At 45.7% G+C, this 27,602-nt stretch overlaps 1 protein-coding gene across 2 annotated transcripts in view; it reads right to left on the reverse strand.

Moving 5' to 3' along the window:
* Window positions 1-27,602, reverse strand: part of ADARB2 (adenosine deaminase RNA specific B2 (inactive)) — a 568,510-nt gene that overhangs the window by 180,980 nt on the left and 359,928 nt on the right. For both annotated transcript variants that reach the window (XM_060248094.1, XM_060248093.1), the window contains 2 exons: window positions 23,728-23,814; window positions 8,241-9,148 (listed from right to left, as the gene is read on the reverse strand). In XM_060248094.1, coding sequence (XP_060104077.1) covers window positions 8,241-9,148; window positions 23,728-23,814 — 995 coding nt within the window. The remainder of the gene's footprint in view (window positions 1-8,240; window positions 9,149-23,727; window positions 23,815-27,602) is intronic.

Genomic DNA, 27,602 nt, shown 5'->3' on the forward strand with positions numbered 1-27,602 from the left:
TCTGGAGAGCTACCCTTGGCCACCCCTGTTTTACACTGATTTATTGCTTTTATTGTTTTAATTTCTATTGTAAAAATTAACTTTAACGTTTAAAACTTTATCTTACTGGCCCCGAGCCCACTTGAGGAAGTGGCAAGATATAAATTAAAAAAAAAAAAGAAATGAAAAATAAAGTAAATGCAATGTACAGACACGTCCAGGCCTTTTTTTGTAGCAGGAACTCATTTGCATATTAGACCAGACATCCGTGGCACAGAGTGTTAAAGCTGCAGTACTGCAGTCCTAAAATCTGCTCACGACCTGAGTTCGATCCCTGGTGGAAGCTGGGTTTTCAGGTAGACGGCTCAAGGTTGACTCAGCCTTCCATCTTTCCGAGGTCGGTTAAATGAGTACCCAGCTTGCTCGGGGTAAAGTGTAGATGACTGGGGAAGGCAATGGCAAACCACCCCGTAAAAAGTCTGCCGTGAAAACGTTGTGAAAGCAACGTCACCCCAGAGTCAGAAACAACTGGTGCTTTCACAGGGGACCTTTCCTTTCCCCTGATGTAGCCAATCCTCAAAGAGCTTCCAAGGCTCCTAGTACAGAGCCTATCGAAAGTTCCAGGAGGACTGGCTAAATCAGGGGGTGTGGCCTAATATGCAAAGGAGTTCCTGCTGCAAAAAAAGCCCTGGACATGTCTACAGTCTCAAAACACACTTCCATATTAATGGGACTTCAGATTAATTCCATTTTAAGAGATGTTTAGTGGTATACCCAATGTCCACAGGATCAGCTATTACACCACGGTAAATTCGCCCTCCTCTCCCATCCTGAAGTTGTCTAGAATTGCAAAGAGTAAACCAGAGTTTGAGGTGGGCTGAAAAGAATCAGCAGCCCTTGGCAAGGGAACAATCCTAAACACAGCTGAACCCTAAGCCCACTGATTTAAATTTAAGTCTGCTTAGAATTGCACTGTTTATCTAGAGAAGCACGATGTTCTGTGAATGATCCAAGAAAGTTTCCAAGAATGTGTGGTTCAAACATCATGGAGTTCTTTGTCCAAGTAAGACCAGGTTGTTTATCTGAACACACCAACTCTGAAACAACAGTGTGAAAGAAGTCATATTCAGGCATGCAGATCTTATGGTCCCACTGTGCTAGATTTGCTATGCCTGGGGCTAATGTCTGCATAATGTAATTGCATTCCTATGCACTGCCGGCAACCATACAGAAAGATAAGTAGAAAAAAGCACTAAACTTCGTAGCACTAATAGCCTTTTCCATTGCATTCTGGTATTTCCACTGCCATCATGAGACTCTGTGGCCTCCGTGCAACAATAATGTGCTGCATTACTCATAAACAGAATGCAACGATCACTATGTAGCAATGACCAGAATGCCACAACAGCACACTGGTGTCTATATCCTTTTTGCAAATAATGCACAAGGCTGATTCCAGACAGTCTACTGGGCTTCCTTTGGGAGAGTGAGGTCTTTAGAGCCATCAGACTGGAAGGCTGCAAGTGATGCAGCTGTTCTTATTTTGGGGTTGTGATGCTGTTCAATGAAAGTGTTGTGAGAAGAACCCTCCTGTTGCAACTATACTAGCATTCATAAGCTTCACAGCTGTGTTCAGACGGAGGATTGTTCTCCTAGAAAATCAAGGAGCAGCAGCCTGTAAACAACCAATCTCTGGTCAGGGAAGGACCTACTAGAGAAGACCTCATCCTCTTATGGGACCAATCCTTCCATGTTTTGTACAACATACACATGTTTGTGTTTGTATCTCTGTGTGGGCAATGAAGATTTTCCAAGGAAGCTGCTTTGATGAGAGAAAAAAAATCTACCAGGTGAGCTGCCTGGTAACTCAGTGGGAAAGAACTCTAGAATCAGAATGGGAGTAGCGGGTTCAAATCTGGATGCCCGAAGAGAAAGCCTATTTTTTTGGAGGGGGTGGGGGAGAGGCGGGAGTCCTGGGAGGCAGCAAAAATATCAATGTAAGAAGCAAAAAACATTCCGAACCGAGAAACAGTCATACCATTTATAGGGCAGAATTAGTGGTGGAATGAACAGTAACAACATCATGGAGAACTGGGACTGCCGCAAGTCTGCTCGTATGGAACATCTGTGTCTGAGAAAGTGGAATGATAAGCATATGACAGCTTGATTTATCACTGCACCACCATGCTGGACAGTGGTCACTTGTTTGCTGTTGTTTCCTAGATACACCAGGAGCCCTTGGGAGGTGGAAGCCCAGGCAGGGAACAGCTGGCTTCCCATCTGTCACTGCTGTGGCTCAACTGTGGTTTGCAAAGCACATGAGGTGAGGAACCTCCTGCCTCTGTGGATATTCTGAATGGCTTCCTGGTTTCCTGTGGCGAGACAACAGAGACGTGCATATAGGCAACAGAGACGTGCATATAGAATAATCATATCTTTGATTAAATTTTCTGTTTGAAAATGTAATTCTATCATGTCTATTTTAAATTGTTAGCTGCTTTGTTGGACCTTGCGATGGAAGAAAATCATGTTATACATTCTATAAATTAACAATATATTAATGACGCAGTGCTGCAGAGACCATTCTGCTCAGTCCTGGCCAGTAGATCTAGGGTTCCCAGTCCCCAGGTTTGAGTGGGGGATCCCTCAGTTTCAGGGACTTTTTCTTGCCACGGATCAGCTGACTGGTGGGGGGAACCCTGTCCCTAAACAGAGACATTCCCATGCAATGTTCCTGATGTAATGATGTCACTCAAAAGTGACATCATCACACTGAGGACATTCCATGGGGATGCTCTGGGTATTGGGCAAAACTCTTTGATTTGAGGGTGAATTTACCATAGAGTTTTGCCCAAAAACCAGTGTGCCCCAGCATCGTCAATGTGATGACATCACTTCCAGGTGATATCAGTGTCTTATGCAACATCCCTGCCAATCCCCAGTGGCTAGTCCTTTTCTTTGAATATTTGCTTGTGGGCATTTCAACAGTTCTTTTCCTTCACCCGAATCTGTGGATTTGATTCCTTCAAATAACAGCTGCCTGAGGCCCATCTTTTAGGGCCATGCTGGGAATTCTGGGAATTTAACTTCAAGAGCTTTTCCCCCTTTAGCCAGCAGGAGTACAGGAAGTTGATTCTGACTGAGGTCATGGCACAAGAAGAGGGCTTCCGCTTTCCTCTATATGAACCAGTTCACTGAGTCATTATTTGCCTCACTGGGGCAAATAGATAGGCATATTAATATTTGTATGTTTTCCTAGTGAAGAAATTAGCAGCTCTGAGTGGGTCACTTCAGACTGGGAAAATAAACCTCACCTCACCCTGTGGTACTGATCCTAACTGGGGCCTAACATCGCTACTCTTTAAAGGGAAAAGATGCTGGAAGCGGTGTTCACAGAATTCCAAGCATCACTTTTGGGACGGCTCTTATTTACTTCAAACTGAATCTAGGGAAAAATCTAAACTGACTACCCCTGTTGTCTTTAGCTAAAGCCTACTCTACCCTACCCTACCCCATATTATTTATTTATTAATTACTTTAGTTTTCTATCCCGCCCTCTCCGCAAGCGGACTCATGGCAGCTAACAGTCAATTCAAAACGATTTAGGATTATAATTTAAAATAATTAAAATACATTTAATGGTGCTGCTCAAAACGTCAGGATGGCGGGATCATAACTTTCTGTCTTCTGACAGAAGTGGTACAAATGTTACATAATAGGATCCTGCTTACAATCATCTATATGTGATTACAATCATCTATAGCGATCGTAATTCCTCATGAGTGATATCGCTCAGCAGTGTAGGGTGGCAGTCCTCTCCCATTTAAACGCTAAAGGCCTTTAACTGTTCACCTTCCCTCCTGTTTCAAAGTTACGGTGTGGGAACAGTGTCATGTGACTGGACATCTGCTCGGTGAGTCTTGAACTCTATGTTAAGAAACAGTACAGCAAATGCATTTAAAATTTCAGGCACATCCACCACACACAAAAGTTTAATTGTTTGATATGTAAAAGCAGGATGACCTACAAAGATGACTGAACTCTAGGGCTATATGATTGCCTCAGAAAATGCCAGCTCTGCAGGATACAGGGTGTGTTTCTAATGTGGGGGAATGGAGAGGAACAGAAGGCCAGATACACCTGCAAGGAAAAGCACACTGACATTAAATCTGGGGGGGGGGGGGGGAGGTGAGGTAACCCGATCTACAAAAAATGGCTGCAATGCAAATTATTCCCCTTCAAAGCAATCTGAGCAGCTGCAACTGAAATGGACCCTGGAGGTTATTGGCAAAGATATGGCCTTTGAAAACCCATTTCCCTAATTCTGCATTGCTACAATCCATTGCTAAAATATGCAGGAATAACCCAATGAGCACCAATAAGAGTCTACAAATTACAGAGAAGCAGCTGATTGCCATTCTACGGTCACTGTACTGGCTATTCATCAGTTTCTGGGCTCAATTTAAAGTATTGGCTACCACATAAAAAACCCTTCATGGCTTTTTAGACCCTCATGTCTGCAACACCAGAGTCCCATGGCGCAGAGTGGTAAGCTGCAGTATTGCAGTCCAAGCTCTGCTCACGACCTGAGTTCGATCCCAGCGGAAGCTGGGTTCAGGTAGCTGGTTCAAGGTGGACTCAGCCTTCCATCCTTCCAAAGTCGGTAAAATGAGTACCCAGCTTGCTGGGGGGAAAGTGTAGATGACTGGGGAAGGCAATGGCAAACCACCTCGTTAAAAAGTCTGCTGTGAAAACATCGTGATGCAATGTCACCCTGGATTCGGAAATGACTGGTGCTTGCACAGCGGACTACCTTTACCTTTATCTGCAACACCATGTCCCCCCAATGCTTCACCACGACCACTATGTTCAACTGAGCAAGGCCTTCTGTAAGTGCCAACCTGCAAATGGTGGCAAAATGCCCATATACGTGCCTTCTCCTTCATGGCCACCACCTTGTGGAATGGAATGGCCTGGCCTGCTGGAGGCCAGGAAGGCTCATGCTTTCCTGGATTTCCACAATCTATGGGACACGGAATTATTCAAGAGGGGCTTTCTACACAGGCAACTATACAAAAGACTTCCCAAAGTTACTTGGATAAATAACTGGGGACTGAGGTCTTTACTACTGTGTATAGTTGGCTGTGAATCCCATTGCATAATTTTGTATCATTTAATTCTGCTTTGCTTTGGTTCTGATTTTTAGACTTCTGGTTGGCTTCAATTTCACTGTTTCACGGTTGAGTGTGTTGACTCACTCTGTGTAACTGGCCTCAAGTCCCAGTGAGAAAGGTGGACTGTAAATAGCGTAAACAAACAAGCAAACAAACAGATAGTATAATACTATCTGCTGTGCATGTGGACTAATGTGAATATTATTATATGTGTTCCTGCCTGGCTCATTGGAGCCTTTGGGACTGAGCTTGGGGACTCAGGAACAAGCTCCAATCATGGGTCCCCTGCTGGTTTGAATGATCCAATGGTGTCCTAGCGTGGGAACCTTGAAGTGTATATAGTTGGCCCTGTTGAGCAGTCTTCTAGTTCACCAGTTACCATGCTGTAACTAATAGAGAGCCATGGCATTTTTTTTTGAGCAGGAACGCACAGGAACGCAGTTCCGGCTGGCTTGGTGTCGGGGGTGTGCCTTGATATGCAAATTATTTCCTCTTTGTGAAACAGTGGTGGTGTCAGTAGGTGTGGTCTAATATGCAAATGAGTTCATGCTGGGCTTTTTCTACAAAAAAAGTCCCGAGAGCTATGATCACCTCAACCACGTCTCCTCCTTGCATTGAACTCACTATATTATACTATCCAATTAGGGTCCAATCAGAATTATAGGTAGTTCTCACACTGGAGGTGGTGGACGACAGTGCTGTCAAATGGTAGCCAACTTATGGTGACACCACAAAGTTTTCAAGGTAAGAGATGTTCAGAGGTGGTTTGCCAGCATTCGCCTCTACACAGCAACCCGGACTTCCTTGACGGTCTCCCATCCTACTACAAATCAGGGCCAACTGTCCTTAGCTTCTGAGATCTGACAATATCGGTCTAGCCAACAGTAAATTAGTATAATTTATGGAAGGTTGTAGTGTAGCACTTTGGCAGATCGTTTGTTCTATATGTTTTACTATGTTATTGTTTTAAATTGTTGCAAACTGATGTATTTTAAAACCAAACTCTATGTTAGATTTTATATGCCGCTTCGGTGGGAAGGGCGGGATGTAAACTGAAATAAACTGAAACTGAACTACAAGGTTCTTTTATCACCCACACAGCCCTTGTGAATAGTCACTGTGTTTATCTAGTATGATTTGGGCTTTACAAAGAAACATCTCAAGATTGTATCTCTTGCATTTTATTGCCTTTTGACCCTGCTGTGCACATTTCCCCCCGTATATACCCACATGTGTATCTGCCAGTTAAGTGGATACAATCCATGCGTTTAATTGTGTTGATTCTAATCCATGAAACGTATGCCATGATCAATCCGCGAGTCTTTAAAATGCTACAACCTCCTTTTAAAAACCAACAAGTAAGTCTTGGAAGGCAGCATCTCTTTCGAAAGCAGATCCTTCTCAGAAAGAAAAGAATATATAAGCACTCGTTCCACCTTATTCTTGAAACACACAGGAAAATCTAAAGAAACGTTGCTTGTACCGAGAATCAGCTTCAGCTGCTATTAACAACATCAAAATGAAATCTGGAGAGTAAAACTCATATGAGGATAGCTTTGGGACAACAGAGAATGAAGACAGCAAAATCCATTCTAGTAGAGCCGCCTCTCTTGTTCTGACCAATCGCAACTCATTTGTTCCCCATTAATATTTCACAACCTTCAACTCTTGTGGGTTGCCTCCATCGATTTCGTTCATCTAAGTGAGAAGTCTTCCTCCAAGGAAGGGAGCCTCCCATCAAAACTAAGAATATGTCTCAAACATGAGGCCTCTTCAGTGTGCTATCTGTGACTCAGGAAGAATAATGTCCAACATTTTGCCTGTATTTATGTCTGAATGCACATACAATCGGCAAGACAGCACAGAAGTCGTTTCCTTTCTGTCACTCTGAAATTTGACAACCTACGCAAAGATCTTTAAACCTTGCCTCAGGCAGAATTGTCTGGGGATAAGATCTAGAAAAAGACACCATCTGCACTACATTTTTTTTTTTCAGAGAACGATCTAAGAGTAACTTGAAAGCAAAGGAAACAAGGACATCCCAAATCATACGTTACATGTGATTTTTCTATAGTTCAAGTGCAACCTTCTAAAAAAGAGAGATCTGCTTTCACCACATGCGACTGTATTACAAAACTGTGGCTGAAAGAATGCAGCTGTCTCATATTTCTCTTTAGAAAAGAACCCATAAACGGCTCTTAGCAAAGTAAGAAGAACTGGCTGTAGACCTGATAGGGCCCTGAGCAAGATAGCCTCGGATGGGCCAAGTGGGAACCCATACTTATGGATAGCCCAATACACACAGACGGTGATTAGGACCTCATCCATGCAGCAACACCTGTAACGAGGGACCAGCAGAATGTATCCTGCAACTTTGCTAATCAAAATGTGAAGCCTTTCTCCAGCCTACAGCACCTTCCTCCAACTTAACTGCTTCTTCAGGGCGGGGGGTGGGGGGAGAGAGCAACGTAAAACTAGGAAATGACTCTCTAGGCTGGAGGAATGTTTCATTTAGAAGATCCTGTGAATTTAGGGGGAGGTATTTGTGAGTTTCCTGCATTGTGCAAGGGGTTGGACTAGATGACCCTGGAGGTCCCTTCTAACTCTATGATTCCATGATAAAAAGCTAAGTGGTAGGACACATACTAGGGTATACACATGGAGGTGCCATGTCCTCATTTGGGTGAATGCCCATAGAAGTCGGTAGGATCAGTATGCTTGGTTGTGAATGTGGGCAGGTCCGCCATGTTGAGTTCCATTTTCCTTCTACATGCATTGCCCGCACACCAATAGGTAACATATACAAACCTTGCCTCTTTCCCGCATGTGTGGTGAGTCCCAATGGATGTGGGGCCCGGGCAATTGCCCCTTTTATCAGTTAGCTAAAGCAGTCCTGAAAGCTAATATATGCAAAAGTTTTTTTACATGTGGCCTCTGTGAGGAAATGGTTTCACCGCCACAGAGCACTTACTTTGCTGTGAGGAGAGGATTCTGAGAAAGTCACAATTTACAGCTGGAAAAACAACAAATTGCATTAATCTTAAAGAATCCCTTCCGCTTGGTGGGCAACTACCTGAGAGCTCTCACCTGTGGCAAATGATTACATTTACTCCTCCTGGGACCATGGCTGGGCAGCCGAATGTTAAAGAGGGCCTGAAGCGCAGCCTGTGCTGCTTGACCTTTGGCCAGCTTCTTGCTGCGTCCTGAGCCTTCAAACGTTCTCCCATCCACTCTTACTGCCATCACAAAACTCTTGAGATGTTGCTTCTCCACAGTCTCTGAAAGGCAGACATACCTCAGTCCTGACCGCAACTCATTGAGTAACACCACGGGGTTCTTTTCGCTTTCTGTGCTGGAAGCCATCTTGCGCTTGTTTTGTTTACCGTGGCCCATTAAGTCCAAGGTGTGGTAGAGGAACCTCCCGTGCCGGTAGGCTGTAGAAAGCAATTCATTATTAACTGGGTTATAGACCGAGAAGTCCTTGCTGTGCGTCGATGGTTCGAACTCCTTGAACAGAGTGTCTGGGAAGTCTGCCTGGTCTGACGTAAAGTCTGTGGAAGGGTTGAAACAATTCCCCATGGCAAAATGAGCTTGACACGCATTGGGAAATTGAACAAAAGACTTCAAGGCTAGTTCAGCAGCCTTCATTTTGGCCTTCTTCTTTGTTGGTCCGGTGCCTTCAAACGTAAGTCCATTAACTTCCACAGCGACTGCAAATACCGGTGCATGGACAGGGCCAGTCTGAGACACCATTTTGTATTGTAAACCTGGTTTAAGTTCATGTAGCTGGACCAGAGCATTCTTTGGCGTGACTGACCACGAGACCTTCTTCCAGATGAGCTGGAGTTTGCAGAAATGTCCATTGTTGCCCTCTTCCAGGGGCCTTTTCCTTTTGAGGCTGGAAACTCCCACTCTTGACCTTTCATTAGCGGAGATGGGATGATCTTCCAGGTTGCCAACGTTGCGGTTCTCCTTTACTTCGGCGCTGCTTGTACCTGTTAGCAAAACAGAGAAAAAAGAAGCCCGCCAACATTATTGATGCCATTGTGACATCTAAGATTAAGAGCACAAGGAAGAGATTTCACTAATGTTTTCTATGAAGCTGGGTTTGGAATAGCTTAGGGACGGCCAATGTGTTATAGCCATTTCAAACAGGGGCTCTGCTGGGAAGGAAGGGGAAACCTTTGAAGCATTTCTGCTAGCTGCTAGGCTGAACTTCTGTTTCTCTTCCTATGGAAAAGTATTCAAGCCTAGATGTAGCCAGATGCATGAGCCAAAGGGCTTTTGGTTCTTAGGCCATGGCTTGTAGGAGAGCCAGTTTGGTGTACTGGGTGTGTGGACTCTTATTGGGAGAACCGAGTTTGATTCCCCTCTCCTCCACTTGCACCTGCTGGAATGGCCTTGGGTCAGCCATAGCTCTGGTCTGGCAGAGGTTGTGCTTGAAAGGGTGGCTGTTGTGAGAGCCCTCTCAGCCCCACCCATCTCACAGGGTGTCTGTAGTGAGGGGAGAAGACATAGGAGATTGTAAGCCGCTCTGAGTCTCTGATTCAGGGAGAAGGATGGGGTATAAATCTGCAATTCTTCTTCCTGTAGCCTGTGGCTTTGAGTAAAGTGACCCAGTGGATCCAGAAACCACCCAGGATGCAGTTTATTGCATTTTCCCTGTTTGTTAGTTTAAATTATACTTTTTGTAAGCCTTGTTAGGTCCCTGTTGAGGAGAAAAGTGGCATTGCTCACTGTCCCCCAAGAAAACAATCTGCTTCACTTGTAGTATTCTCCTAAGCAGAGTTACATTCATCTAATTTCATTTACTTCAATGTACAAAGGAGACTTAAACTTGGCTTAGGATGGCACTGTCAAGTCACTTTCTGAATTTTGTCACCGCGTGGCATTTAACTGCCAGTTCCTCCAGGCCAAGTCCAATCTTGGCAGCCAGTTTGGTGTAGCGATTGGAGCGTTGGACTGAGTCTGCGAGAGCCAGGTTTGAATCTCTATCATGGAAGCTTGCTGGGTGACCTGGGGCCAATCACACACACACTCAGCCTAACCAGCCTCATGGGATAAAATGCAGAATAGTGTAAGCTGCTTTGGGTCCCCATTGCAGAAGAAGACAGGGTAAAAATGAAATAAAAACATATTCCGCTGACTATGCCACATTGGCTTAAATTTTATCGGCTCTGTATCTCCTGTCCTTGGAGACCAATATAGAGTACTGTCTCCCTTTAAGCAAACGAATAAACAGACCTATCATACTTTTGCAGAGATTATCTGTTTTATGTACTAACTTAACAAACCCCGCCCTCCCCCCCAACAACCACCAGACACCCATTTTGTTCTCAGACTCATATCTGCCTACAGAAAAGTGGGGTCAGTTCTCAGATCCACACCTCTCCCATCTCTCTCTTTTCATCTGATAGGTTTTTACAGACCCAATTATTGTACATAATGATATTGAAGTCAGGAAGCATGGAGGGAAAGATAGCTCTTGTTTCACACTCTATTCAGGTTTGAAAAGAATTTGTATTGATTCTGCACCAGTGAATAAGAAAACACAGGGGGTTATTTGTATTTATAATTCATATTGCCTTTTGAAATCTCTGTTTCACTCTCCCCCATTCCCCCCCCCCCCATGCTTGTTGCGTGCATTTACGAATAAAAAAAATATTTAGGACTTCATGTTCAACCATGAACACATAGCCAAATCAGTTCTGATTACATAAAATAAACAATTCCTTTAGTGGTCTGAAAATTTTCTCTAGCCTTGCTTTAATCCTAGTACTGTAATAAACTGGTCACACTCCCAACATAAAGATTTGGGGTACCTGATTACACAAATCTGGCCACTATTTATTTATTTTATTTGATTTATATCCGCCCTCCCCGCCGGAGCAGGAATAATAAACAATAAAAACAATCAGTTTAAAAATGCATAACTAATACGACAATTTAAAATTCAATAATTAATCATTAAAACAATCTGGTGCTATGTAGTTGTTTTGCATCTGATGGCTTCAGTGTTCTTACATTTTCTCCCACAATAATGGTAACTCTAGATCAGTTAAAGGCTAACCGGAAGAGTGTGGTTTTACAGGCCTTGCGGAACTGGGTGAGGTCCCGCAAGGCCCTCTCGTCTTCTGGTAGCTGGTGCCACCAGTTGGGGGCTGCTACCGAGAAGGCCCTCTCTCTGGTAGATTAGTAATTCTTTCTACCCTGCTTCTAAGAGCCAATGTATCATGTTTTGTACTAGGAAGCTGCTTCTGCCAGGATTGGTCAAACAGCATGGATTGCAAGAGTCCATTTTGTTAATGATGGTGTCTTCTTCTGATGCAAGGAAGAAATCTTTCTCCAGCAAAGAGTCTTCCAGTGGGGGAGCAGACCTCATGTACCAGAGGAAGGCTTCACTGCTAACAGAACAGAACCTTTGGATCCAAGGGTGGAATTCTAGCGGGAGCTCTTTTGCATATTAGGTCACACCCCCTGATGTAGCCAGTCCTCCAAGAGCTTACAAAAAAGAGTCTTGTAAGCTGTTGGAGAATTGGCTACATCAGGGGGTGTGGCCTAAATATGCAAAGAAGCTCCCGCTAGAATTCCAACCCTGTTTGGATCACTGCTAGTAGAGCAGAACCCCTGAATCACTCTTTGCAGAATCAAATCCTTGGAGCCCACCCAAGGTGCAGATCCATTCTGCTAATAGTGGCGCAAGCAGCCTTTCTCTGAATGCACATCAGCTGCCCCTGTTGAAATGAACAGGTGGCCTCTCAAATCTGCTGGTAGATTCTTGGGACCTTCTGCATGCCACCTTTGGTTATAAACTTGACACCCCTGGCTATAATCTTGACACCCCTGTAACAGCCGAACCTGCATATTCTGCCTGTAGGGAAGGACCATGGCTCAGAGACAGCAAAAACAGGAAAGGACCTCAAAGCTGTAGAAGTCTTCTGCCTTAGATTTGGAAAGCCTCAGACTGTCATGGGCTCTGACAAGGGGCCTGGCCAGGCAGAGCCGACAGCGTTAACAGGCCCAGTGGAAACTGCAGCTGGCCCCTCTCATGGCTTGACTGATTCACTGCCGCCGCCCGCAACATTCTCGGCACCTGGCTCTACAACTGACCAGGAACAAAAACAGACAGGCACACACCCCAGTTCATCACCTCGCCTTGCTTGCATACAGGAAAGGCTCCACCAGGACTTAGCAACCCGGCGAAAGGAGGCCAGAATGCAAGCAAGGCGTTCACTCAGCCTAGAGTTTTAGCAGACGCCAGGCTGGCCCCACTGCTTGCTAACTGGAAACAGCAGCAGCGGGCTATTTAAGCTCCTGCTTCGAGCTGCATGCTCTGTGGAAGCAACAAGTCCATCCAGTGACTAGCGACCACTCTGGCTCCCATTCCTTGGCTCTGTTCCTGCTCTGACTTCCCGGTTTCCTGACTCCTGGCTTGAACAACCCTGCTCTCGGACTGTGACTTGGACTCGGCTACTGGTATCTGCAACGCTCCTCTGGCTCTGACTCAGACTGAACTTGGACTTCCCCCTTGCCTGCACTCCAGTGCATGACACAGACAGTAGATCATGGGCTAGGAGTAGGGTTGCCAAGTCCAATTCAAGAAATATCTGGGGACTTTGGAGGTGAAGACAGGAGACATCAGGGCGGAGCCAGGAACAAGGGTGTGACAAGCATAATTGAACTCCAAGGGAGTTCTGGCCATCACATTTAAAGGAACCGCACACCTTTTTAAATGCCTTCCTTCCATAGGAAATAATGAAGGATAGGGGCACCTTCTTTTGGGGCTCATAGAATGAGACCCCTTGGTCCAATCGTTTTGAAACTTGGGAGATACTTTGAGGAGAGTCACTAGATACTATACTGAAAATTTGATGCCTCTACCTCAAAAAACAGCTCCCCCAGAGCCCCCAAAACCTCCAGATCAATTCCCCATTATACCCTATGAGAATCAATCTCCACATAGAGAATAATGCTCAGCAGACGTGAGAGGATGCAAGGACTACAAGTCCCAGCATGCACCTCGCGAAGGGAGGCCGGACTGGAGCGAATAGCAGGCCGGCGGTGGGCGGGTCTTGGTGACTTGGAGGAAGGGAGAAGCCTGAAGCCAGTCAGGGAAAGAGACATGAAGCCGTTCCACCCCCCCACCCCTGCTATGGGATTTTTAGAGAGCGGGGAATTAGGCTGCTAATCTAGGGGTCCCCCGGCAGGGCGGGGGGGTTTGGAAGCCTAGCTAGGAGGATCAATTATATGATTCAACGCAAGAGGTATGGACAGAGTCCTGTTCAGAATTCCCTCAAGCCAGGAGGGGTTTTGGTAGAAAAAGCCCAGCAGGAACTTATTTGCATATTAGGCCACACCTCCTAATGCCACCATTGTTTCACGCAGTGCTTTTAAATAGAAAAAGCCCAGCAGGAACTCATTTGCATATTAGGCCACACCACTGACCCCAAGCCAGCCAGAATTGTGTTCCTGTGCTTTCCTGCTCAAAAACAGCCCTGCTTCAAGCAGATAATATACTGTAGCCAGTGATGGGGTCAAGAGGGACTTTTTCAGCTGTTTATCGAGGCAGGGGAATAACTTCCTGGAGGAATTGTAGTTATTTTTTTTTCCTTTTGGAAACCATACATGGCTCATCTTGATCAAAATCAAGTTGATACTAAGCAGTCGTATGACTGTTCAGTCTTTGATTCTATGCAATTATTTTTTAAATGAAAATTTTAGTGGTTTTATGGACAGCATCAATTTTAATAGATTTGTTCCTTTTAATTTTGCAAGCTACCTTCAGTTTAGGGAAAGATGAGATAAAAAGAGATAAAGAAAATCTATATTCTTGGAGCTTAAAATATAAATATTTGTGTTAGGTCACGCTGCCTTCTATGTATCATAAACATCACTCAAACAACCAGTGATAGCAGGATTACTAGAGATTCTCATTTTCAGACTACATTTCCCATAATGCAACCCTTTGGAAATAATGGATCCCAGTAAGAAAGGAAACAGGACAGTCTAAATTAAATCACAGTGTTCCAAAAAAAGAAAGACAAAGATAAAGCCTTGTGATTTGTGTGTTATGTAATTAATGGTGAATTCAACTGAATTACCTTATATTTTGAGACGTCTAAAATCTCATCTTTTTGAAACATGGTTTTGATGAGGCCTCTACACAGCAACTACAGAGTTATGGCCATTATATTGATAAGCATTTCCACTCGCTGAAATATATTGGATATGTACTGTGAGCAATGATAACAATTCTTTTAGTATAAAGAAGAGCACTAAAACTTGAGGATAGTTCAAGGTTGAACACAAAGAAAGTGCAAACTGTGAGGATAATTTTCTTATTATTTGTAGCTATGGCTTTGCTTTAAAATCTCGCCCCAATGCTATATTTAGAGGAAGGAAGAGGCATTGGAGGTGGGGAGTTATGAGTGAGTGCTGTACAGTCCAGAGCTAAGGTCGTCAGATCTGACTCAGGAATTATCTAGGGACTTTGGGGGTGGAGACAGGAAACTTTGGTGGTGGAGCCAGGAGCAAGGTTGTGACAAGCACGGCTGAACTCCAAAGGGAGTTCTGAGCATCACATTTAAAGGGACCACACTCCTTTTAAATGCCTTCCCTTCATTGGAAATAATGGAGGATGGGGACACCTTCTTTTGGGAATCACAGAATTGGACTCCCTGATCCAATCTTTTTGAAACTTGGGGAGTGTTTTGAGGAAAGGCTGCAAATTTAGTGCCTCTACTTCAAAAAACTATCCTCAGAGCCCCGGATATCCATGGATCAATTCTCCATTATACCCTATGGGGACTGGGTATTTCCCTATGGGGGAAATGCCCAGTGGACGTTCAACCTCCCCCCCACTTTCTAATAACTTTGGAGTGGGGGGAGGGCCTCCAAACCGGGGGGATCCCCTGCCCCCACCTGGGGATCGGCAAACCCTTCCAGAGCAGAGTTACACCCTTCTAAGCCTGTTGACTTCAACAGGTTTAGAAGGGTGTAGCTATGTTTAGGACTATTGGTGCATCGAAGTGATCCTTCTGAGAACCAAAAAACCCAAACTAAAACAAAAGCAAACTCACTGATCTTCACTGCACAGCACTGTAACCAAGATCAGGCAAGCATATAGGCTCGACAAGGCCTTTTTTGTAGAAAAAGTCAATCAGGAATTCATTTGCATATTAGGCCACACCCCTGACATTGCTGTTGTTTCACACAGGGCCTTTTTTGTAGAAAAAGACCATCAGGAACTCATTTGCGTATTACGCCACACCCCCTGGCATCAAGTCAGCTGGAATCGCATTCCTGCTTAAAAAGCAAACAAACGAACCCCACCCCCCCAACGCTTGACATGGAAATGCTGTGAAGACCGGCCGAATAATTAGTGGATTGTGTATTTACACACAAAGTTTTCAATTTCCTATTTTTAGGAATGTGTCATTTAAAGAAAAATCTTAGGTGTACATTAAAAGACATAATGAGTGAAGAATCCAAGGTTTCACAAAGGCTTAAACACAGAATTGCGATAAGGAAGCAGGAGAGTGGGCTCATTTGATCCTGCAATGGCTGGCCTCTAGAGACAGAACGAAGCAAACAAACTGAGGAGGTACAAAAACGCAGAGTACAAATGCAAGCCTACGGTATAGGCTGGGATGAATGCATGGATGCCAGCTCCAGAACCAGCGGGCACGATCCCTCTGGCTCCTTCCCATTAACGTAGTGTATTTACACTGTCATCTGAAATAGGATGCCCAGATGATCTGTCTATGCGGAACTACAGAAACGCTCTGTCCCTTCATCTTAATCGAATTCCACTTATCAGGATGCGAATGAGCAGCGAGCGAAATGTATTTATCTGAAAATTGGCGAGCATCCCTCCTACATCCCTGCCTTCGCTTTCCTTTTCACTCCTTTCCCCTCTCTCATATGCACCCTCCTCCCTCCTCTCCTTTCTGGCCATTATGCACGGTAGTGTTAACCTGGAGCGCTTGCATCATCAAGAGCTATTGAGAACTGTAATGCCTCACTAATAATGACACTGCCTTTGTCTCTGGGTCATAAGGGTTCAGAAGAACTAGCCATCCGATACTCCACGCTACATTTGAAGCGATAATATTGTTCCTGATGAAGGTTATTCCGCTGCCTGGCAGCCCGAAATTTTGGTTGGGGAAAAAAAGGGAAGAAAAGAATTGGCAACCTCTTTGTTACAAAACCTTTTGAAAGGATAAATCCTCTTGAATAGCAAGTTGGCGTCAATTGCATCAACAGTGATTATCAAAGGACACGTTTGGTTTGCAGTCACCTCAGGACAGGATGCAGGACAAATGACGCCAAAGGACCCACGCTTGGCTCTGCAGCTGCCTGCTGTCTGAAGTGGTACAGTCCCAACAGGGGAGCACCTAACCTTGCCAGGCTTGCCTCTTGCCCTGGTGCCTTCCTTCCTTGATGTTGTGTATGTGGACTAACGATACTACTACCTGGGTTCCTGCCTGGCTCACTGGAGCCTTTAGCACTGAGCTTGGGGCCTCAGGAACAATGGGCAGTAGAATCCAACTACCTGCTGCCCTGCTCCAATCACAGGCCCCCTACTGGTTTAAATTATCCAATGGTATCGTAGCAAGGGAACCTTGAACTGTATATAGTTGGCCCCGCTGGCCCAGTCATCAGTCTTAGAGTTCAGCTGTTATTGTGCTGTACTGAATAAAGAGAGCTATGTTCACTACAACCGTGTCTCCTTCATGCATTGAACCCACTATATTATCCATCCTTCCTGCACTGAGAGCGAGTTTGGTGCAGTGGTTAAGTGTGTGGACTCTTATCTGGGAGCGCTGGGTTTGATTCCCCACTCCTCCACATGCAGCTGCTGGAATGGCCTTGGGTCAGCCATAGCTCTGGCGGAGGTTGTCCTTGAAAGGGCAGCTTCTGGGAGAGTTCTCTCAGCCCCACCCACCTTACAGGGTGTTTGTTGTGGGGGAGGAAGATAAAGGAGATTGTGAGCCACTCTGAGATTTGGAGTGGAGGGTGAGATATAAATGTCTTCTCCTTCCTTCCTTCCTTCCTTCCTTCCTTCCTTCCTTCCTTCCTTCCTTCCTTCCTTCCTTCCTTCCTTCCTTCCTCCCTCTAACCTGCAGGTCTTGAGTAGTATCAATCAATCGCAACTAGGAATAAAAAGAAGAAAGGAAGAATTCAAGCCATAGAGGGAAGGCCGAACCATATTAGAGAAGATGGCTTGTCACAGGCTGCCTGTACTCTCAGGGACTGAGCAACGAATTTAGCTAACAAAAGAATATTTGCTGGCCTAGAATCCATTAAAAATTTAGTGACTAAACATCTAGGGGAAGCTCATTTTGCTGGTATGGAATTGTTTTGATCCATTTCTTTCTAGCATGGATATTCAAATAGAACATGTTTCACAGTGCCTACGACTCCTTAGCCACAACTGCAATATCTAGTTGAAAATGGTATACCTAATATACAGCCTTCAGAGATCATACATGGCAATGCATTTAATCTTGCAAGCGTAACTGCTTTCCTGTATCTTGGAATTGTAAAGTTAAAACAAGCATTCTGAGATTGTAAAGAGTGATGTGAATTTCTACAGTTTCTACATTCTGGACCGGGGTGGCCAAACTTGTTAATGTAAGAGCCATATAGAATTAAACATCAGATGTTAGAATTAAAGATCAGATATTTGAGAGCTGCAACACAAGAAGGAAGGAAGGAAGGAAGGAAGGAAGGAAGGAAGGAAGGAAGGAAGGAAGGAAGGAAGGAAGGAAGGAAGGAAGGAAGGAAGGAAGGAAGGAAGGAAGGAAGGAAGGCAAACAGATGGGGAAGAGAAGAAGAGGTGAAAAGAACGCAACTTTAACTTTAAATGTATTCTCCAAGCTGCTGGCTGGCTTGGCTTGGACAAGAGATATAAGAGGCAAATGCCTTCCCCAAACCAGCAGCTGAGGTGGTGGGGGCTTCAAGAGCCACACAATATGCGTGGAAGAGCCACATATGGATCTTGAGCCACAGTTTGGCCACCCCAGTCTGGACTGTAGCAGCTGGGATTATTCTTAGAGAAAAGCATGATACCACTAAGTGCTCCAGTTTACTCCACTCAGAAAGCAAGTTGACTTGGCGAGAATGTTGCTTGCACCTTCAGAACGGCAAACAGTGACCTTCCATTACTTGCGCACCTGGGAGCCATTTCTCTTTGCCCTTCTTGCACAGAGCTTGCTATTTCCTGCCTATCTACATCACACACCATGTGCCAAGGGCAAAAGGTTTCACTTCCATCACTTCTGACATACTTGCAAACAATAGATTTTGAGACCGAAGCAATCTCGGGAAACGATTGCTTGGCTCCTTCCCAGCCTGTATATCAACAACAGTGCTATTGCTACACAGCTTGCCCAGTCACATAAGAAAACCTTTTGTTGGGGATGAGTATAAGCAAATGCCAAATTCTGTTCCTGCCTTTAGGGCAATGAAGTTGTCTTCACATAGGATTTATTAACCCATCTTCTATTAGCTGGTATGGAATACTACAAATATGTGAACTTTGGCACAGTGGTATGATAAAATCTGGCACCTGATGGTTCAGAATAAGATAATTTCACAATTAATACAAGTTGAGAATCCTAATAGAAAAGATATGTTTATAGAGACATGGTAAACATTTTTGGAGTATATGAATCGAACCACCTGCCAGAATTCTTCAATTCCTAAGAAATACTTAGACTTTGGCTTTTTTTTAGTTGTAGTCTGTCTGGCAGATAAATAATGAAATTTGTTATCATCTGGGAAGGAAATAGACTTTGCATTAATGGTACAAGTGTTTGGTTTTATATGTATAATAAAAGTTTTTTTAAAAGGTGTCTTCGTATATGGATGATTAATAAAGCTCAGTTGAGACCACAAAAATGTGCATGAGGAGAAATATCTATATGTATCTATCTGGCTGGCATGGCCTGTTGTCCACCAAAATGAATGACACCCCTTGTCACGAGCTGGGGCTGAGTCAGGCAAAGTCCAGGGGCGGTCCAGGGTCTGCAACTGGTGAGCAAGGTGGGTCCAAGGCACCAAAACAGAATCGTAATCCAGGTATCACAGGTCAGAGGTTCCGAAGCCGAAGTCAGGGGGTCCAGAGGTCCAAGCCAAAGTCAGGAATCCAAAAGCCAAAGTCAAGAGCCGGAGTGGATGCTAGGATGTCAGGTATGTGACTAGTTGCTTCCACAAAGCCTCCTCCCAAAGCCCACAGCTATATAGCCCTCTGCTGCCTGTTGCTCATTTGGGCTAATTGCTGTCTCAGAGCAGCAGCAGCCAGGATCCTGCCGAAACTTAAGCATCCTCACACTTAGAAGGGCCAGAATCCTTTCAACACTCAGGGCTCAGGGAGCGTCTTGCTTGTGAGCGTGCCGCCCTCCTCCGATCCCTGAGGTCCCGACGAAGGCGGTCACGCACACAAGCCACCCGAGAGGGCGAGGCAGGGGGGCTTGGATCTTCTTCAGCAGGAGGCAGGGGCACTGGTGCAGGTGGCAGGGGCACAGTTCCTTCTGCAGGCTCTGCAGGCTCGGCTTCTTCTGCAGGGTCCCCAGCACCCATGACACCCCTCCCATCCGCCAGCCAGTGATACCTGGTGGTCTGCCAGGATCTTAACACTCCCCACCTGTTTTTTTAATAGCCCCAGACAAGGTGGAAATGGAACTACTAGGGAGCCAGAAGTCTGTAATTCTCTGCTTTGGAATATGAATCAGGACCGGATCTAGGGGGGGCAGAGGGGGGTGCTTGCCCCGGGCGCCGACGGAGGGGGGGTGCCAAATTGGGTATGGAGTCCATTGTATTCTATGGGACCATAAGACAGAATGGCTCATAAGGGGGCGTCATTTTGTAATTTTGCCCCCCCCCCCCTCAAAAAACATGTAGATCTGGTCCTGATATGAATCTCTGATTTGCAGGGCTTTTCTTGAGCAGGAACGCACAGGAATACAGTTCCGACTGACTTGGCACCAGGGGGTATAGCCTACTATGCAAATGAGTTCTTGCTAGGCCTTTTCTATAAAAAAGCCCCATGCAAAACAATGGTGATGTCAGGGGGTGTGGCCTAATATGCAAACATGTTCCTGCTGGGCTTTTTCTATTAAAAAAAGCCCTGGCGACACGTGACCCGAGGGTTCTTCTTAGATTCTGGACTCTTCCCTTGCTCTGTACTCCTTTCCATTGGCTTCTTTGTACGTGGGCTTGGTGAGACCATTCACTGAATGTACACAGGCAGGGCCTCTTAGAACTATCTCAGTGGTGGCGACTGTCGAGTTGCAGCTGACTTACAGTGATCCCTTATGGGGTTTTTAAGGCAAGAAATGCTCAGAGGTGGTTTTGCCATTGCCTGCCTCTGTGTAGCAACCCCAGACTTCCTTGGTGGTCTCCCATCCAAGTACTAACCAGGGCTGAACCTGCTTAGCTTCTGAGATCTAAGAGCAGGCTAGCCATGGATCCCTCGACAAAGACTCAGACCCAACTGAAACACCATATGAATCATATGAGATGTCCAGCTCCGTAAGCCCTGACTCCACCCCGCCCCCCAGCCCTTTGCATGGGTCAGAGAGGGAGACAGTTCATACAATCCCATTATCTGTTGGATTTGGAAAGGGATCTAGTCTGCCTTCAACCCGGGAGACCTAGTTTTGGGTTCCAAATGCCACAGACTCATTGTGCGGCCTTGGGCAGTTCCCGGTCAGCTACATCCCCAAAGTAAAATCAGAATAAGGAGAGTTTGTGCAGAGTTCTGAGCATTTAAAGAACTAGAAAAACCCTTAGCAACAAGACAGTGCCAGTCCCAGTTAAGCAGGGTGAAGGCTCATGGAAAGCACAGTATGCATCGCCTTCCAGCTCTGGCATCCGTTCTCTTTGGGAGACTGCCCAAGTCTGAGCCTAGGCGTCTTCCAGAAGCAATTTGTAAAAGATGTATTATTTAGCCAGGTTTCCAAAAAGTGTCTGGGGAAATTCACGGGGGCATTTGAATTGTGCACATTTTTATTATCTGCATTATTTCAAATGGACTGCATCTTGTCACTTCGCTTAGCTCCCTCCAGTGGAAGAGGCTCTTCCCTCCGGATGAAGGCTCCACAATCGGCTTAGTAGAGTAGTAGGATAAAACCCATGACAAATATAGGTAAAATCTGCACAACTAAAATGCCTTTGTTAAGTGTCCATGGCCACAGGAAATCTGACTAAATGGTATTAATAGTCTAAATAGTTGAACTGCCATTTGGACTAGAGTTGGAATGCCATCTTATTAGGGTGAAAGTTTTTACTGTCTACTGATTATGGTTTTTAAGGCCAATGCTGTAACCCACCCTGAGCTCGTTCAGAGGAGGGGTAGGACAGAAATTGAATCAAATCAACTTAAATAAATAATAAACAATGATGGATCCAAATGAACCAGTGAAATTGCTGAGCAGTCGGGTTAGAACTGATAAAAGGAAGTACTTCTTCACCCAAAGGGTGATTAACACATGGACTTCACTGCCACAGGAGGTGGCGGCAGCTGCAAGTATAGCCAGCTTCATGAGGGGATTGGATAAACACATGGAGCAGAGGTCTATCAGTGGCTATTAGGCACAGTGTATTGCTGGATCTCTGTCTGGGGCAGTGATGCTCTGTATTCTTGGTGCTTGCGGGGGGAACAGTGGGAGGGCTTCTAGTGTCCTGGCCTCACAGATGGACCTCCTGATGGCACCTGTTTTTTTTGGCCACTGTGTGACACAGAGTGTTAGACTGGATGGGTCTGATCCAACATGGCTTCTCTTATGTTCTTAAAGTCTTTGGTGGTGTGGACATATTTAAAGCTGTGGGCCACCCATATTGCAAGGGATGGGGAAAGGTAAGGAAGTCAGAAAGGGACAAGAAAAGGAAATTGCATCTGTAGAAAACGGAGATGCTCTGGTCCACGCTTGTGGTTTCTAGAAGATGAGCAGATTTTATGAGCCCTTGAAATACACTGAGATTGAAAGCAGAGCCAGCATATCCTGCCGTGGGGCAGCTGCTATGGTCTGGGGATTCTGTTGGGGGCCAGCCTATTGCTGCTGCTTCCCTACACCTGCATCTCCTCTGCTGCCTGCTGCTGTGCCCTTCTGCTGCCTGACTGTGAGTGCTTTGTCACCTGTGCTCCTAGTTGCACATGCTGTCTAGCGCAGCTGGAGACAGGCATGAAGATGGTGGTACTGGAAGCATCAGCATTCCTGGAGGCTACGGCACTGGCACTCCTAGCTGCAATCAAGCACCATCAGGGAAAGGGCACGCAGGCAGTGTTCCCTTTCAGGTGAGTTAGTGTGAGTCAGCTCACAGTTTTTTAGCCTCCGGCTCACACGTTTGTCTTAGCTCAGGAAAAATGGCCCCAGAGGAAGGTAATTTATGCAGTCTCTCACAGCTTGAATGCTAGTAGCTCACCAAGTAGAATTTTTGCTCACAAGACTCCACAGCTTGATGCAGGAAGTGTGAGCAGCTGTGACCGCAGGTGGTGGGAGAGCTTGTGAATTGGCAACGGAAGGATGCACAAGCAGGTGGGTGGGTGGGCAATGGACAAAGGGACACCTAGTAATGGACACGGGGATGCCCTGGAACCTGAATGGAAGCGCTGGTCAGGAACCCTTCATGGAAGGAATGGTGCTGCAGCAGCTGCCTTATGGAGGGGGGGGGGGCGGGGAGAAGAGGCAGGTGGCTGACAGTAATGATAAAACAACCCAATGCTAATATCACTAAAACCAACAAGAAAACGCAGCACAAGCCAAAGCAACAGTAGGTTAAAAGGTCCTTTCCTTCAGGTTCCCACAGTATTGTGTGTTGTGCCAGCTTTAAGCCCTACAATGCCGACAGATTTGCACACATGTACCAGCGCGTGGGAGTGCGGAATACAAAAGTGGATTACCAGCATCACAGAGACAAATTTACTTTCTTCACCCGTCATTTCTGAGAGGACAGCTCCTCATTGTTCCCCAGCTGGTAAAGGGAGCCATCTGGTAGCTGAGACTGAAATAAAAGGAAGCGCTTCGTTTGGTTTGAGCACTTCCTTCCTCTTTTTTTTTTTTCAAAACCCAACAATATGCTACCACAAGAAGGTAAAACGATGCCTAAAAAATTAATGTTGGGGCTGATGAATATGATAATATGCCACATGCTCCCCACCCAGTGCCTCTTGGCTCTTAATTAGCCCATTTTTCATTCATCTCATTTCGCTGTTCTTGGTCTCGTTTACTTGGAGAGACCACCAGAATGCACTGGGGGAAAGGATTTTGGCGAGGACAGAAAGGTGGCCATGGAGAGCAGGAAGCACCTGCTGACTTGGACTTCCTGATCTGACTTGGACTTCCTGTTCGCTGCACTCCTGGCCCTCATCTGAATCCATTTTGTGCAGCTCTCCCAGGATGTGGATGCACAGATGGGTCCCTGCAATTGGAATGAGCGTTTGAATTGGGTGTAACATTCTATATATGCACTGAAAGGCAAAACTTGTCCTCAGCCACATATACATGCCATGCAGTACCTCCTGTTGGTTTCACTATTCACCTCCATATGAAGTAGAGAAACTGCTTACTTAAATTGTCTTCGTCTTCCATGTTTGCCGTGCCAGGACTTAAATACTTGAAGGGTGCGATGAAAGTTGACAGAATGCTCACTTTTTCTGAAATGAGAAAACAAAAGCAAGTCCTCGTGAAATGTGTGCCGACACCACACTTTCAACATGGTAAGATTTTGCGCAGATTCCCTTCTTAGCTATGGCAGTTGGCGTGTTTCTTCGGCATCAAGTTGTTCCCACTAATTTTACAGGAGACTAAACTGAATTCAGCCCCATCTGTAACTCTGCTTACGCTTGTGTAGCTGCTTTAGCATCCCCTCCTTGTTGTTACCCGTGCCTCCCTCCCGTGCCACAACTTCTCTTCCTCCATTGACTTCCCCGTTATCAAAATGTAGACTGTAAACCTTCTGGGGACAAAGTTTTGCGTTTTCTGCTTTGAGACAGCATTATTGGGCCCCTACGACAACTACTCACAGGAATAAAAATGGAAATGGTCGATAAAATTAAATATATATTTATTTTATTGGCACTTCCAACAAAATCAGTGTGGAAACATTAAAAACATGCTGTGCAGCAACAACTAATCAACATGATAACATCTGAACAATACACAAGGCTTGAAAAACACAGTAATACTTTGTAAGCCATACAGATTAGATGTCACAGTATGAAATTACTACGAATTTCTTATTATAAGAAGCATTAGTACAGCACAGATTAGTATGGGGCCCTATGCTCGTGGGGCCCACGGGCAAGTGCCCATCAGGCCCATGTGTTAAGAAAGCCCTGATAGTGGTGTAACAGTGGGAGGAGGAGCCCCGTGGTAAGCTGCATTATTGCGGTCCAAGCTCTGTTCACGACCTGAGTTCGATCCTGGCGGAAGCTGGATTCAGATACCCAGCTCAAGGTTGCCGGGGGGGAAAGTGTAGATGACTGGGGAAGGCCATGGCAAACCACCCAATAAAAAGTCTGCCAAGAAAACGTCATGATGTAATGTCACCCCATGGGTTGATGATGACTCAGTGCTTGCACAGGAGACTACCTTTACCTTTAATACTGGTAGGAGAGGGAAGGCAGCATTATATAGTCCAATCTCATCAGGTCTTGGGAGCTAAGCAGGTTTGGTATTTGGAAAGGACACCCCCAAAGGAGACTCTGCAGAGAAAGGTAAGGGCAACCCACCTCTGCCTGACCCTTGCCTTGAAAGCCCCTTGCTGGGGTTGCCGTCAATTGGATGACACTTGATGGTACTTTATACACACACACATCACAGTGGCGGGCAACTCCCACCAAATGTGTGGAACGCACCAGAGCATTTTACTTTGGTGCACAGGGCCTGTTCTTCACCCAAGCAAGAGAGGAGGACCCTTGAGGCACAGGAGGCACTGCTAGAGATAGCACAGGAACATAGGTCGTTTTCGCACTCACCTGCAGCTGGCGCGACCCCCCTCTTCACCGCGCAGGATCTGCGCGGATTTCGCACTAAATGCCGCGGAGCAGCCTTTTGCGCCGGAAACTCCCGTCGCAAAAGCCGCTCAAACGTAAACCGCCAAAAAGCATTTCCCGTTTGAGCAGCTTTTGCGACGGGAGTTTCCGGCGCAAAAGGCTGCTCCGCGGCATTTAGTGCGAAATCCGCGCAGATCCTGCGCGGTGAAGAGGGGGGTCGCGCTGGCTGGAGGCGAGTGTGAAAACGACCATAAAGACAGCTGGATCAGAGCAGTGGTCCATCTAGTCCAGCAACCTGTTTCACCAGTTGCCCTAAAGGGCCAACCAACAGGATGTGGCTGTTAACGGTGAAGGTGATGCATATGGCTTATGACCAGTGTTCCCTCGAAGCTGAGTTAGTGTAAGCTAGCTCACAGCTTTTGCAGGGGAAGGCAATGGCAAACCACCCCGTAAAAAGTCTGCCGTGAAAACATCGTGATGCAATGTCACCCCAGAGTCGGAAATGACTGGTGCTTGCACAGGGGACTACCTTTACCTTCACTACCTTTAGCTCACAGCTTTTTAGCCTCCAGCTCACATCTTTTTGTCTTTGCTCAGGAAGGATGGCCCCAGAGCAAGCAGGAGCTCACCGTTTTAATTCCAGTAGCTCAGGAAGCAGAATTTTTGCTCACAAGACTCCACAGCTTAGAGGGAGGATTGCTTATGACTGGTCATCACCTCCACGGAAGGCCCCAAGGAGCTTTCAGAACTGCTGGAGCTTGGCTAGCTCCATGTTCAAACACAACCCATCTCCCCCCATTATGGCTGACTGCTGAGATACCACCAACATCTGCACAAGTAGATTTCATCCCCCCCCCCCCCCCCAGCACTCAGGCCTAAAAGGTTGCCCATCATTGCAATATAATCAAGGGTGGAATTCTAGCAGGAGCTCCTTTACATATTAGGCTACACACCCTGATGTAGCCGATCCTCCAAGAGCTTACAAAAAAGAGCCTTGTAAGCTCTTGGAGGATTGGCTACATCAGGGGGTGCGGCCTAAATATGCAAAGGAGCTCCTGCTAGAATTCCACCCCTGAATATAATAAATTTATTTCAGAAGAGTAGTCGTTTCAGGCCTGCTGATGCTAAAACAAGTCTTGTGGCACCGAAAAGACTAACAAATGAATTGTAGCATGAGCATTTCTGGGCCACAGTCCGTCTCATCAGACGCATAACAGCAACAGCCAGACTAATATCCTCTCACTGCTGCACACCGTATGATTTCGGCATATTTCCAAACCAAACTGCTGTTTGCATTTTATCTCTTCTGGACTGGACCTCATGAATATAAAGCTTCTCTAATAAAGAGCAGCTGGCAACGGTCTGGGACCTGCTTTCTCATCCATCACCTCTTCTCATCTCACCCCACAATCCCTTCCTTCCACTTTGAAAGCGACGTCTCTATGATCTGATTAAAAGATAAGCTGACAGGCAAGAAAAACTTCCATGCACAGGTGAGCTGTTTACGTGTGCAATTTGGGTGTGCATACAACATTACTATGTTGGTGAAATACCTGCCCAGTTGATGAAACACCTGCCCTGTCTGGTATGCAAATTTTGTCCACAAAGCAATGGAGCACACAGTTTAAATGAGATTTGGGATGTATGCAAATTGCACCGGTATGTTCTTTTCTCCCATCTGCATTATGTTTAAGTCTGGCCTATGACATTGTCTAGACAGGAAATAAAATAAAGTGGTAGAAATTTAATGTGAAGAATGGACAGCATGCTGGTAGAGATGACATTATTGGATGCTACCCTCAACATGAAAAGTGGAAAAACAGCACTGCAGGCAAAGGGTTCTCTCTATCCTTCGTCAGTCAGCCAAATCTCCTTTGAAAGCCGTCTGTGTTTAGGATTGCCAGCTCTGGATTGAGAAATTCTGGGAGATTTTGTGGGTGGAGTCTAGGGAGGGAGGGGTTTGGGAGGGCGAAAGACCTCAGCAGAAAATGGCTGCCATAGAATCCACTCTCCAAAGCAGCCATTTTCTCCATGGAAACTGAACTTGATCGTCTGGTGATCAGTTGTAATTCTGGGATATCTACAGCCCCCACCTCGAGTTCATGGTCATCTTCCACTAGAAGCAAATCCCACAATTTAATTACTCATTGAGTAAAGAAGTACTTCCTTTTGACATTTTTGAAGCCGGGTCTCATCTGTCTAAGTTTGACAAGTAACTATGTCACACTAGCTCTTACCAGAGACATGTAAGTTGACAGCAGTCCTGTAATATTACATGCAGGTCTAAGCTGGGTAACTCCTCTTGCAAACAAATATAAATAAACAGTTTGGGAAACTCTGCTCTGTGGGCCACATCCAGGACCATCAGGGGCACCATATTTCCCCAGAAAAAAAAATCTCCTCTGGGGCATCCTTACTATCAACCCAGTAACAAAACAAACTACATA

Source organism: Heteronotia binoei, chromosome 10 (genome assembly GCF_032191835.1).
Source record: "Heteronotia binoei isolate CCM8104 ecotype False Entrance Well chromosome 10, APGP_CSIRO_Hbin_v1, whole genome shotgun sequence".
NCBI lineage: Eukaryota > Metazoa > Chordata > Lepidosauria > Squamata > Gekkonidae > Heteronotia > Heteronotia binoei.